Source organism: Mycteria americana, chromosome 5 (assembly GCF_035582795.1).
Source record: "Mycteria americana isolate JAX WOST 10 ecotype Jacksonville Zoo and Gardens chromosome 5, USCA_MyAme_1.0, whole genome shotgun sequence".
NCBI lineage: Eukaryota > Metazoa > Chordata > Aves > Ciconiiformes > Ciconiidae > Mycteria > Mycteria americana.
The window spans coordinates 2,101,597-2,112,973 of NC_134369.1; the positions used below are offsets into that span (position 1 = coordinate 2,101,597).

Sequence of the window (11,377 nt, forward strand, 5' to 3'; positions counted from 1 at the left end):
GGTGACACGAGGGAGGGAGTGGGGCGGTGGTGGCCAGTGGGGCTGAAGAGCCGGGGACAGAGGCGTCCCCAGGCTGGCAGGGGCTTGGCTGGAGCGTGCCATCACCGGTTGGTCTGGGTGGGGGGTGCGTTGGGACCGTGGGTGGGGGTCGGAGGGGGGCAGCAGGGGAGTCCGGGTGTCCCTGCGCCCACGTGTGTCCTTACCTGCGCGCACGAGTACATCCTCCGCTTGTGGCACTCCCCGGTGACGGCTTGGATGTGGCACTTCCAGTACTTGCCCTCCGTCGTCCCCACCTGCAGCACAACGGACACACGTCACCGTGAGCGTCCGGTGGGCACCGCCGCCCGCCCACAGTGCTGCCGAGGGGGCGGTGGGCTCGGCGCCTGCGGCCCCCTGACCCTCGTCCCACGCAGAGGCCCTCGGTGTGACATGCCGCAGCACCCCACGGGAGCTGCAGTCCTGTCGGGGACTGGGGGGCTGCGGGGACTCGCCTCTGGACCGCGGTGCTCCTGCCTGTCCCCGGTCTCCAGCGGCATCGTGAAGCTGCAGGCGGGATTTCTTCTCTTCACGTCTGTGGGGACAAGGGTAGAGGGCTGATTTCGCTGCTGTCCTCTCCCACGCCTGGACCGAGCCACGCTGGCAGGCACCAATGCGCCCCAAGGACTCGGGAGAAAAGGGATGGGTGGACGCTAGCAAGGCCACCCATTTCTAGGTAACCACACCGGGAGTCCCGTATAAAGCTGAGCTTACCTAGGTAGTAATAGCAAAAAACATCGAATTTGGGTATGGATGAAACAAAACTGGGACCGGTGGAGAAAAATGAATTAGGAGCAGGCTGTTTGGCTGGAGAAAGGAAGGTGAAAGGGTAGCAAAAAGGGCCCAGAAATGGAAAGAAATGGAGAATAAGGTATAAAGTCAGGTAAAGGTCAGCACAGGGGGGATCTTCTGATATTAGGGGTGCAGACGACTGCGGATTGTAGTGCCGTTGACCTGCAGAGCCAGGTCTGGCAGGCACGGCCTCCCCCCGGCCATTGGGACCCCGACGGGACCGTCCCCCTGAGGCGATGGGGCAGGAAGAGTGATAGCGCTGTCATTCAACAGCAGTCCTGTGGGATTCATAAGATTAAGAGCCACGATTAGTAGCTCTTCTGTGTGCAGAACTCATTTAATCATGAATTAACAATAGGATGTGTTTGTTAATTATTTAGGTTATTGATTACTTAATTTATTAGCTCGCTAGCAGTTTGTTGCTTAATCAATAAAATGAATTGGTTATATCCCGAGCGGTGGAGAGCCAGATGCGGCAGTAGCCCAGGCTGAGTCCTGGGAGGGGGGCAGGCGGGACGGGGTGGGGTGGGATGGGATGGGAAGGGGTAGGGGGGCTGCCCGCAGCGCCGGGCCCACTCACACTGCAGGTACCAAGCCCTCCAGATCGCATTGTTCAGCCAGATCTTGTCCCGCCGTAGGAGCTTCCAGCCCTTGAACGTCTTCCACTTGGGGGGACATGATTTGCCTGCTGGGACACGGGCTCCTGGAATGGGACAGAGACATTTAGGGTGCAGACCCCCAAGAGGTAAGTGCCCCACGCTCAGCCACCCCAGCATCGCACCCAGCAGTGCCAGGAGGAGGGAGGCAGCCAGCGGGGGGTCCTCCAAGGGGGGGTTCTCCAGGTCTCACCCTGCTTTCTCTGCCCTAACCCCCCCGGGTCCAGCTTCATGCCACGGTCTCGCTGCACCCAGTGGCTGCTTACCCCCCAAACTCCCTCTGCCCTCGGGCACGTGCCAGCGGTGGGGCCTGCAGAGCCACTCTGCGCTGATGATGCCCTCCTGGCCTGTCTGACAACGACTGTCACAAAATCTGCTGGGACACAGTGTGCTGGTGGCCAGGACCCAGGTTTGTGGTGGAGAGAAACGAGGGAGGTTTCGGGGTGGCAGAGTGTCGGGAGAGGGAGATAGTAAAAGCCACCCAAAGGCATGTGGGTGGTGATCAAGATGACCCCAAGCCACGGCAAAGCGAGTAAAGGCTTCAAGAAGAAACAGGGTGTGTCTTATCTCCAAAAACACAGGCAGGATGGCCATGGCAGTGCTGTGGCCCCTCGCTCCATCCCACGGCCCCCGTCTCCCTTCTGTCCCATGTCCCCCCCATGGGAAAGGGGGTCTGAAGAGGCTGCCGGCACTCCCCCCCAACCCTGGGGACCAGGTTGCTGCCATGCCCGGCTCCTCTGCTGCGAGCAGCCTGCACAGCAAAGGCTGTGAGACATGACTGACGGAGCAGAGCGAAGGTCGGGGTGCCGGCACAGCCCAGCAGCGCAAGGCTCTTGCTGAAGTCGGGTCTTTCCTGGTGGGCCGCGAGCCAGCAAGGGCTCTGGCCACGCTCCAGCAGCTCCCTAGGTGTGGAGTCCCAACATGGTGGGTGCCCCGGGGCTGGGGGGGAGGACTTTGGGATGGCTCCCCCCCGCCCAGAGCAGCAGCCCCAGCAGATGGAGAGCAACAGCCTCAGAGCAGGCTCCAGCCAGGACCCCTTTCCTCAACACAGGCTCTCACACTTGGAGGCGACGTGCGACCTTCTAGCTCCGTGCGGGGCTCCACTTTGGTTCTTCCAGCCTCGGGAGGATCCATGGCTTTGCCAACACGCCTGCCCTTCCAGCCCAGGGCAGGCCGTGCCCCGTAGCTCTGCCCTCCCGGGTGTGCCCGGCGGGTGCTCTCACCCACCGCGCTGAAGTCGGGTAGGCCCCTGTCCCTGTTCCTGCCCCTGCCCGGGCCTGGCTCCCGCTGCTGCCCCGGGGCCCTGCCCCTGCCCCTTGCTGCCGCCCACCCCGGCCGCTGCCCCGGCCTCGTCCTACTGCTTGAGCCCCGCTCCCGCCTCGGCGTGTGGCTGCGACACCATGAAGTGGCCGCTGCGGATGATCTGGGGGTGCACCATGGGGGGGGGGGCCCTCCCTGCCGCCTCCCCAGCGCCCGGCCTGTCCCGCCGCTACGGCCACAGCGGGCTGCCGGCTCCCTGCCCCACTTCACTCCTCTGCTACCGGTCGCCGGGCCCGGTCCCGGCCCCGGAGCGCGGCCTAGGCCGCTGGGGTTGAGGCAGGCCTGCGCCCTGCTCCCACAGCAACCAGGAAGGAGCCCCGCACGCATGCGCAAAACCCCGCTGCCGCGCAAGGCATGCCGGGGGCTGTAGTTCCCGACACGCCCTACGGCGCATGCGCGCTTTCTGTCTCCCGCCACACAAGATGGCGCCTGAGCTTCGTGCTGCCGGCAGCGCTGGGTTCCCGTGTCCCGCGGCCGCAGGGCGGGCTGCGGGGCGCCGGCACACCCCGCCCCGGGCTGACCCGGGTCCCGGGGGCAGGAGGTTACACCCATGTCCCCCTCCCCGCCCCCTGGGAGAGGGGCAACAGCCTACGTGTTCACTCTGGCCCCTACTGATGGCAAGCAGCACACCGGCCGATGCCTCCAGGGCCTCGCAGGAGGCCCCACGCTTGTCCCCACCGCCCACAAAGCCACCCCCGGGCAGGACCCACGCCAGGGGCAGCCGTTTCGACTCTTTATTCTCAGTGCCGGCGCAGTGGGGGGTGGCAGCAGGGCCCTGTGCGTGGGGGATGAGGCAGGGCCTCCTCCGTCCCCTGAAGTGCAGGCAGCGTGTGCGGGAGGGGGCGTGCCGGCGCCCTGGCCACGCCTCCAGTAGGCCTAGGCTCCGCCCCTTCCCCGTGGTGCCATGGCGGGGGGCGTGCTCTGCCCCATCCCCCCCCCGGGTTAGGGAGTGGAGGGGAGGTGGGGGGCGGGGTCAGCACGGGGGGTGGGGCCAGAGGCAGGGGTGGGGCAGGAGGCGGGGTCAGAATCGGCGGGAGGGGGCGGAGTCACAGCGGGAGCGGGTGGGGCGTGGTCGTCCGTGGGGGCGCGGTCGCAGGCGGGGCCGGGGCCGCCGTCCATGCTGGCCTGGCGGACCACCCGGCGGGGCCGGGACGAGGGCCGTGCCCCCGGGGGAGCTTCCCCAGGGCTGCCCGGGGCCTCCGCGAACACCTGCGGGGGGCACGGGGGGGGCCTTAGCCAGCGCCGCGGCCCCGCGGCCCGGCCCCGCTCCCTTCTGGCCCTGCCCCGCGCTCACCTCCTCGACGAGGGGCTCCCCCGGCGGCTCGGGGGGCTCAGGGGGCTCCAGCAGGCTGATGCTCCGCATGACGGCGCAGAGGGAGATGCGGGGGCGCCGGGAGGCCCCCAACAGCCCCGGCCCGCTCGCCTCCTCAGGGGGCTGCGGGGAGGGGGCCGGGGACCGGCCACCCTCGTCCCCCGGGGCGGCCTCTGGGCCCTCCTGGGGCTGGGCCGCCTGCTCCGCCGCCTTGGGCTCCCACAGGCTGCTGTGCCGGCTGCCGGGCACCTGCCGTCAGCGGCTGGCCCCGCCCCGGCCCCGCCCCCCGCGCGGAGCCCCGCCCCTTCCGAGCAGGGCGGGGCTCCCACAGGCCCCGCCTCCACAGCCACGCGTCAAAGGGTGGAGCACCCAGCTCCACCAAAACCCCCACCCTGCCCATCATAGAAGCCCCACCCACCCCGGACGAGAGGGGCGTGGCAACGGCAGGCCCCACCCACCACACCCGATGGGCGTGGCCACGGCAGGCTCCACCCACAGCACCCAGGAGGTCGAAGCAGACCCTGCCCTGCCCGAGGGGGAGTGGTCACAACAGGCCCCTCCCTCTCCTGCCCGAAGGGGCGTGGTCGCCCCGCCCCGCCCCTTGCCCCGCCCACCTGGCCTGCAGGATGCCCTGGTAGAAGTCGAGCTGGCGCATGAAGCCGGGGTTGGGCAGGACGCCGGGGCGGCAGTGCCGGACGTGCCGCAGCGCCCGCTCCAGCGGCCACCCGAACTCCTTCATGGCGTAGGCCAGCACCGTGGCCGCCGAGCGGCTCAGCCCCATGCGGCAGTGCACCAGCGCCCGGCCCCCGCTGGCCCTGCGGCACCCACCCGCGCTGCCACCGAGCTCCCGGGGCTCCCCATGTGTCCCCAGCCACCCCGGTGTCCCTGGGGACCCCGTGCCCCAGGGCTCCCCCGCCCCCAGGATACCGGTGCCCCAGGGCTCCCCGTGTCCCCAGGGCTACCACTGTCCCCATGGCATCATCGGTGCCCCAGGGCTCCCTGTGTCCCCAGGGTTCCCCGTGTCCCCAGGGACCCCATGTCCCAGGGCTCCCCTGCCCCCAGTGCATCAGTGCCCCAGGGCTCCCTGTGTTCCCAAGGACCCCATGTCCCAGGCTCCCTGCTCCCCACGTCTCCCAGTGTCCCCAGGGCTCCCAGTGTCCCCAGGGCTCCCAGTGTCCCCAGGGCTCCCCAGCTCCCAGTGTCCCCAGGGCTCCCAGTGCCCCGATGCCCCCCAGCACCTCAGTCATCAAGACACTGCCCCATACGCCCCTCCCTCCCCAGGTACCCCCACCCATGTTCCCCCCCCCAGCCTACCCCTGGCTCCAGCCCCTGCCCCTCCATGCCCCCCATACCCTGTGCCCCCCCTCATGTGTCCCCGATGGCCCCCGCCCCATCGTGCCCCTGTGCCCCACTGACCGGACGCGGGAGAGGAAGAGGAAGGTGTCGTTCCAGTGGGGCAGGAGCTGGGCCGTCTCCTCATCGTACACCCGCACATTCATGTAGGTGAACAGCGCCGGGAAGAAGTTGTCGATCTCCCGCGCCACGTTCAGGATGTGGGTGACCCTGTGGTGCCGCGGGCAGGGGGCACGGCCGGCACGCGGGGTTGAGGCTCTGCCCGTGCTCTATAGGGCGTCCCACAGTGCCCCGTGCCCACCCCACCGCGGTGCCACGGCCCTGCTGCACCCACCCTGCCAGGTGTCCCACGATGGCCCCATGCCCACCCTGCTGGGTGCCCTACAAAGACCCCATGCCCGCCCCAATGGGTGCCCCATGATGACCTTGTGCCCACCCCACCGCTGTCCCATGATGACCCCATACCCACCCTGCTGGGGCACCTCGTGATGACCCTGTGCCCGCTCCACCACGACACCCCACGATGTCCTTGTGCCTACCCCACTGGGACACCCCAGATGGCCCTGTGCCACCCCACCATGCCACCCCAGATGACCCCGTGCCGCTCCGCGCTCACCGGTTCTGCTGCAGCTCCTCCAGGTTGGCCGCGTTCCACTCGGAGCCCTGCGTGGTGGCAGCGGTGAGGGGTGGGGACGGCCCTGCCCGCCCTGCCCGCCCTGCCCGCACCGCTGCCCACCAGGTAGAGGTGTGGGAAGACGCGGGAGGGCCGGTCCATCTGCGCCAGCACCAGCAGCATCTCGTTGTCGATGAAGTCCTTGTGCCGGGCCAGGCTGTGCCCCGTGCGCCGCTCCAGCTCCTCCCGTACCTGGGCACCGCGGCACGGTGAGGGATGGCCCCGTGCCTGCCTGCCCCTGCCCGCTCCTGCCTGCGAGCCGGGCTCTCGGCCCACCAGGACCCCCCGCCCGGTGGCACCCACCTCCTTGGAGGTGACGCTCTCCAGGTCAGCGCTGGCCATCACGTCCCGCAGCAGCGCCCGCACCGCCTGCTCCGACAGCTCCGGCGTCGCCGGCCTGGCACCCGCGTCACCGTGTCACCGGCGGCAGCGCTCGCCTGCCCCGCCCTGGCCCTGCCCTGCCCAGGCCCCGCCTCCTCTGCTCTTAAGCCCCGCCTCCCCATGGCCCTCCCCAGACTGGAAGCCCCACCCAGTTCCTTTAAGCTCCACCCCTCATCCAGACAATCCCCGCCCCCTCCATTAGCTGAACCCAGACCCCGCCCCTCAGCACAAGCCCCTCCTTCCTAGCAGAGCCCCACCCTCACAGCCCCACCCAATCGCCCCACCCCTTTACCACAAGCCCCGCCCCCCCACCCTGCAGCCGCCCCCCCCCCCCAGCCCAGGAGCAGTGCCGATTGGCCAGCAGGCTGAGGGGTGGGGCAGGGGGCGGGGCCTACCGGAGGGGCGGGGGCGAGGCGGGGCGCACGGACTCGAGGTCGGCCATGGCCAGCCACTCGTTGAGGCAGCTCTGCTCCGAGGCCAGCGCCGCCGCGTAGCCACGGGCCCAGGCCAGCGCCGGGCCCCCGGGGATGTGCCCGCCGCGGGACGCCTCCTCGCAGGCGCGGTGCAGCTCCTGCAGCACGGCCCTGCCGCACACCACCTGCCACGGCCGCACCCAGCACCGCCCCGGCACCACCCGCCGCTCCGGCACGTGCCCGCGTGTCCCCTCCCCGTCACCGTGGGCAGGGCAACCCCAGGGCGGTGCCGGTGTCCCCATCCCCCCCCCCCCCCCGGTTTGGCTCCCCCTGGCATGTGGGTGCCACCTCCCCTCTACCAGGCGTGCACAGCCCGTGGGCACGCCTGGGTGGCCCGTGGCCGTGCCCCAGCCCTGTGACACCCCCCGTTCCCATGACTGTGCCCAGGTCCCCACGGTGGTGCCCGTACGTCCGTATGTCCTGGCTGTGCCCATCATGGTGCCCACATCCCCTGTGCCCACAGCAGTGCCCACATCCGCCATGCCCACAGAGGTGCCCACGTCCCCCGTGCCCACGGTGGTGCCCATGTCCCCTGTGCCCACAGCAGTGCCCACATCCCCCGTGCCCATGGTAGTGCCCACGTCCCCTGTGCCCACGGTGGTGCCCACATCCGCCATGCCCACAGCGGTGCCCACGTCCCCCGTTCCCACAGCGGTGCCCACGTCCCCCGTGCCCACGGTGGTGCCCATGTCCCCTGTGCCCACAGCAGTGCCCACATCCCCCATGTCCATGGTGGTGCCCACGTCCCCTGTGCCCACGGTGGTGCCCACGCCCCCGTGCCCATCATGGTACCCACATCCCCCGTGCCCACAGCAGTGTCTACATCCCCTGTGCCCGTCATGGTGCCCACGTCCCCCGTGCCCACGGTGGTGCCTACATCCCCCATGCCCATCATGGTGCCCACATCCCCCGTGCCCACAGTGGTGCCCACATCCCCCGTGCCCATCATGGTACCCACGTCCCCTGTGCCCACAGCAGTGCCCACGTCCCCCGTGCCCACGGACACACCCGGGGCGTGCTCACCACATGGTCTGGACAGAGATGGGCTTGAAGATGCGGGTCTGTCCCCCAGATGTCACGCTGAACCCCCTGGGCACCGCGGGGAGACACGTGGATTGGGGTGGGGACCCCAGCCCCGCCCCTCCCCACAGGCCCCACCCCAATCCTGTGAGCCCCACCCTCATAAACCCCTCCCCTTCCCAGAAGCCCCGCCTATCCCTTACCCATCACCGTCGAGGAAGACCTGGGTGTCGCTCCAGAGGGGCAGCACCATGCCCAGGGTGCAGCGGGCGGCTCTGGGACGGGCAGAGGTCAGGGGGTGCAGCCAGCCCCCCCGCGCCCCCTCCCACGCCCCACTCACCCCTCGTGGGTGAAGTCCACGCCCAGCAGCGCCGTCTGCCCCTCGGCTCCCGCCTCCTCGGGCCGCACCACCAGCAGGTACCGCACCCGCCGCGGCCGCACCGACTCCAGCCGCACCGCCTGGGGGTGGGGGGGGCATGAGGGGTGCCCCTGCACCCCCGGGAGCAGCACTGAGGGATCTGCCCCCCAGTGTCCCCAGGGGCCAGGGAGGAGCATCAAGCACGCTGGGGCGCAGGCTGGGCTGTATCCCATCCCCATCCCCTCCCCATTCTATCCCCATCCTGTTCCCTTCCCATCCCCATCCCATCCCATCCTGTCCTGTCCCCGTCCTGTCCTCATCCCATCCTATCTCGTTCCCATACCCTTCCTGTCCCCAGCCCCATCCTGTCCCCATCCTCATCCTATCCCATTCCATCCCACCCCATTCCATCCCACCCCCATCCTATTCCCAACCCTGTCCCCATCCCATCACTGTCCCCATCCCTGTCGCCATCCCCAACCCCATCCCATCCCCACCCCTGTCATCGTCCCCATCCCCACCCTATCCCGATCCCCGTCACCGTTCCCATCCCCATCCCATCCCCATCACTGTCACTGTCCCCACCCCTGTCACCGTCCCCATCCCTGTCACCGTCCCCGGGGGTGGCCGTGCCCTACCAGCCGGATGGCATCCTGGGGACGCAGCAGCTGCATCATGAGCTGCAGGTGCTGCTCCTGCTGCCCCGGGGCCTGGCCGGGGGGCGCAGCCGGGGGGGGCTCGGCCACCAGCGGCTCCTCCGCGGGCAGCAGCAGGGCGGCCCCCTTGACCATGACGAAGCTCTGCCTGGGGGGCAGGAGGGCCCTGAGTGGGATGTGGGGCCCAGCCCGCAGCAGGACCCAGCCCTCTCGGCCGGGGTACCCCCAGAGCGCTCCCCCGAGGGGGGAGAAGCTGGGGGGCCGGAGGGAATGCTCCTCGGGGCGTAGCTGTGTCCCGTCCCCACCCCGGTGACCCGTGCCCCCCATCCCGTGGTTTTGGAGCCCCTTCTCACCGCCGCTGCAGCTGCCTGCGCCTGGGTGCATCTTCCTCCTGCAAAGCATGGGGAAGGGGGGGGGCAGTGCCCCCGGGGGAGCATGACCCCGGGGCACAGACCGTGCCCGGGGGACCCGGCAAGCACCCCCGGCACGTCCCGCCTGGGCACCGTGGGCCGGGGACACCCTGCCGTACTCACCCCCCCAGCAGCATGGGGCACTGGCAGGGCCCCGTGGGGCAGCGTGGGGGCCCTCAGAGGGGTCCCACTGGGGAGGCAGATCCCTGGGGATCGGCCCTGGGGTGCCGGGGGGGGTCCTGTCCCCGTGCCCCTTCCCGGCTGGGTGCTGCCAGGGGGGAAGTGCTCGCAGGGGGGCCCTGGACTGTGCACCCAGATAAGGCCCAGTGGTTACTGGGGGGGGGGGGGGGGGGCAGAGGCACTGGGAGCCACTGGGACAGTGAAGGTACTGGGAGCACTGGGGACAGTGGGAGCAACTGGGGACAACCGCCCCCCCCCAACCCCTCCCTAACTATGGGGCAACCCCAGCCGGGAGCAGAGGAGACCCCAACGTGAACTGTGGGCAACTGGGCTCCCGGTAACCTCCCACCGGCAGCGACCGGGGCAGCGTTTCCCCCCCGCGCTGGGAGCAGCCGGGACAGCCCGTACCCCCCACCCCCGCCGGGAGCCCCCGGGGCAGCCGCGCTTCCTACCGGAGCGCCCGGGCGAGCCGGGACGGCCCGCCCGCCCCCGCCGCCGGCAGCCGCTCCCCGTCCCGGCCCCGCCGAGCCGCCGCCGGGGTGCCCCGCTCCCGGCCCCGGGCCCGTCCCGCACTCACCGCCGGGCCCCCGGCGGAGCCCGCCGCCCGCCGCACGGTGACCAGCGCCATGCCCCGCCGCGCCGCCCCGCCGCACCAGGAAGCGCCGCCGCCGCCCCGCCCGGCCGGGAGCGGGCACGGGCACGGGCCGGCCCCGGGCACGGCACGGCACGGCCTGCAGCGGGACAGGCCCCCCCCCGCCTCCCCCCCCCCCCCCGGCACCGCCGGACCGGGAGCCCCCAGACCGCCCTCCCCGGGAGCGGGACCTCCCCGAGAGCCCCCCGGCAGCCTTCCCCGGTGCTTCCCCGGGACCCCCCAGGATCCACCCCCCAGCACCCCCCCCCCCCTCCAGGTCCCCAGCAGGCGGGAACACCCCGAGGGTCCCCAGCAGCACCTGGGACCCCCCCGTCTTCCCCGGAGCCCCTCAGCCCGGGGTCGGGTTCCCTTGGCCATGCCCCCGGGGGTGCCAGCCCGCCCCGACTCCCTGCCTCAGCACTGCGCCCAGGAACCCTCACCCCACCCCGGGAGCGGGGCACCCCATCCCACCCCGGATCGGACCCCCCCTTGCCCTGGGACCCCCCGAGCCCCTCGTCACCCCGTGGCTCAGCAGTGGGTCCCCAGCCAGGCACCCCCTCCCTGGGCGGGGGTCTCCCCGAGAAGTGTAAGTTGAACAAACTAAGCCCGGGGCAGGGAAAGGGGGCACAGGGCCAGGTTTGGGGGGGTCGAAGGGGGGGGAAGACCCCCTGGGATCCCACCAGTGCCACCTGCCTGTTTGCTGGCCCCGCCCCTTCACCTGGGCCCCACCCTTCCTGCAGGCCCCGCCCCTTCACCTGGGCCCCACCCTTCCTGCAGGCTCCGCCCCTCCCCTGCACCCCACCCTTCCCACAGGCTCCACCCCTTTCCCCCAGCTCCGCCCCCCGGGCCATCTCACCCGTGCCAGGCACACTCTGCACACATCCGTATATATATATATATATGTATATGTATATGTATATACATCCGGGGCCCCCCGGGCCCCCCACTGCCACCGAGGGACGAAGGCCGGGGGGTCCCTGCCTGGCCCCGCAGCCCCCAAAGGTGGGGGGCCTTTAAACAGGGGTCAGCCGCATCCCACGGGGACCCCCGGGGCCGTCCTGCCCCCCGCGGGGTCAAGGTACAACACCGAAGAGGAGGGGGGTCCCTAGGGTGGGGGTCCTGGGGG

The 11,377-nt window shown here is 70.7% G+C and overlaps 2 protein-coding genes across 4 annotated transcripts; both read right to left on the minus strand.

The window, feature by feature from the left end:
- Positions 1–314: 314 nt before the first annotated feature.
- Positions 315–3,356, minus strand: LOC142409836 (uncharacterized). The gene is made up of 3 exons (XM_075501593.1): positions 2,564–3,356; positions 1,409–1,531; positions 315–571 (listed from the first exon to the last, which is right to left on the minus strand). The coding sequence occupies exons 1-3, from the start codon at positions 3,354–3,356 to the stop codon at positions 315–317; spliced, it is 1,173 nt and encodes a 390-aa protein (XP_075357708.1).
- Positions 3,357–3,530: 174 nt separating this feature from the next.
- On the minus strand, positions 3,531–10,345 carry SSH3 (slingshot protein phosphatase 3). Of its 3 annotated transcripts, none has more exons than XM_075501929.1 (14): positions 10,198–10,345; positions 9,384–9,421; positions 9,013–9,178; positions 8,357–8,475; positions 8,220–8,291; positions 8,020–8,085; positions 6,919–7,107; positions 6,446–6,539; positions 6,206–6,334; positions 6,086–6,132; positions 5,533–5,679; positions 4,731–4,849; positions 4,099–4,354; positions 3,531–4,013 (listed from the first exon to the last, which is right to left on the minus strand). In XM_075501929.1, the coding sequence occupies exons 1-14, from the start codon at positions 10,246–10,248 to the stop codon at positions 3,851–3,853; spliced, it is 1,656 nt and encodes a 551-aa protein (XP_075358044.1). In that variant the 5' UTR covers positions 10,249–10,345; the 3' UTR covers positions 3,531–3,850. The 3 variants fall into 3 exon arrangements, with proteins under 3 accessions (XP_075358044.1, XP_075358043.1, XP_075358045.1); XM_075501928.1 differs by having other exon boundaries at positions 4,731–4,931; XM_075501930.1 differs by lacking the exon at positions 4,731–4,849.
- Between the last annotated feature and the right edge of the window lie 1,032 nt (positions 10,346–11,377).

Bases quoted from the DNA above. Each gene is read 5' to 3' on its own strand.
- LOC142409836 (XM_075501593.1), bottom strand. From the start codon at position 3,356: ATGGGTGTAACCTCCTGCCCCCGGGACCCGGGTCAGCCCGGGGCGGGG. The intron at 1,532-2,563 runs GTCGCACGTCGC...GTCCCATTCCAG, and splicing joins GCCCCGCACGGAGCTAGAAG to GAGCCCGTGTCCCAGCAGGC. The intron at 572-1,408 runs GTGAGTGGGCCC...TTGTCCCCACAG, and splicing joins GAGGGCTTGGTACCTGCAGT to ACGTGAAGAGAAGAAATCCC.
- SSH3 (XM_075501928.1), bottom strand. From the start codon at position 10,248: ATGGCGCTGGTCACCGTGCGGCGGGCGGCGGGCTCCGCCGGGGGCCCG. The intron at 9,422-10,197 runs GTGAGTGCGGGA...CATGCTTTGCAG, and splicing joins GCTCCGCCGGGGGCCCGGCG to GAGGAAGATGCACCCAGGCG. The intron at 5,680-6,085 runs GTGAGCGCGGAG...GCGGCACCACAG, and splicing joins GAGGAGCTGCAGCAGAACCG to GGTCACCCACATCCTGAACG.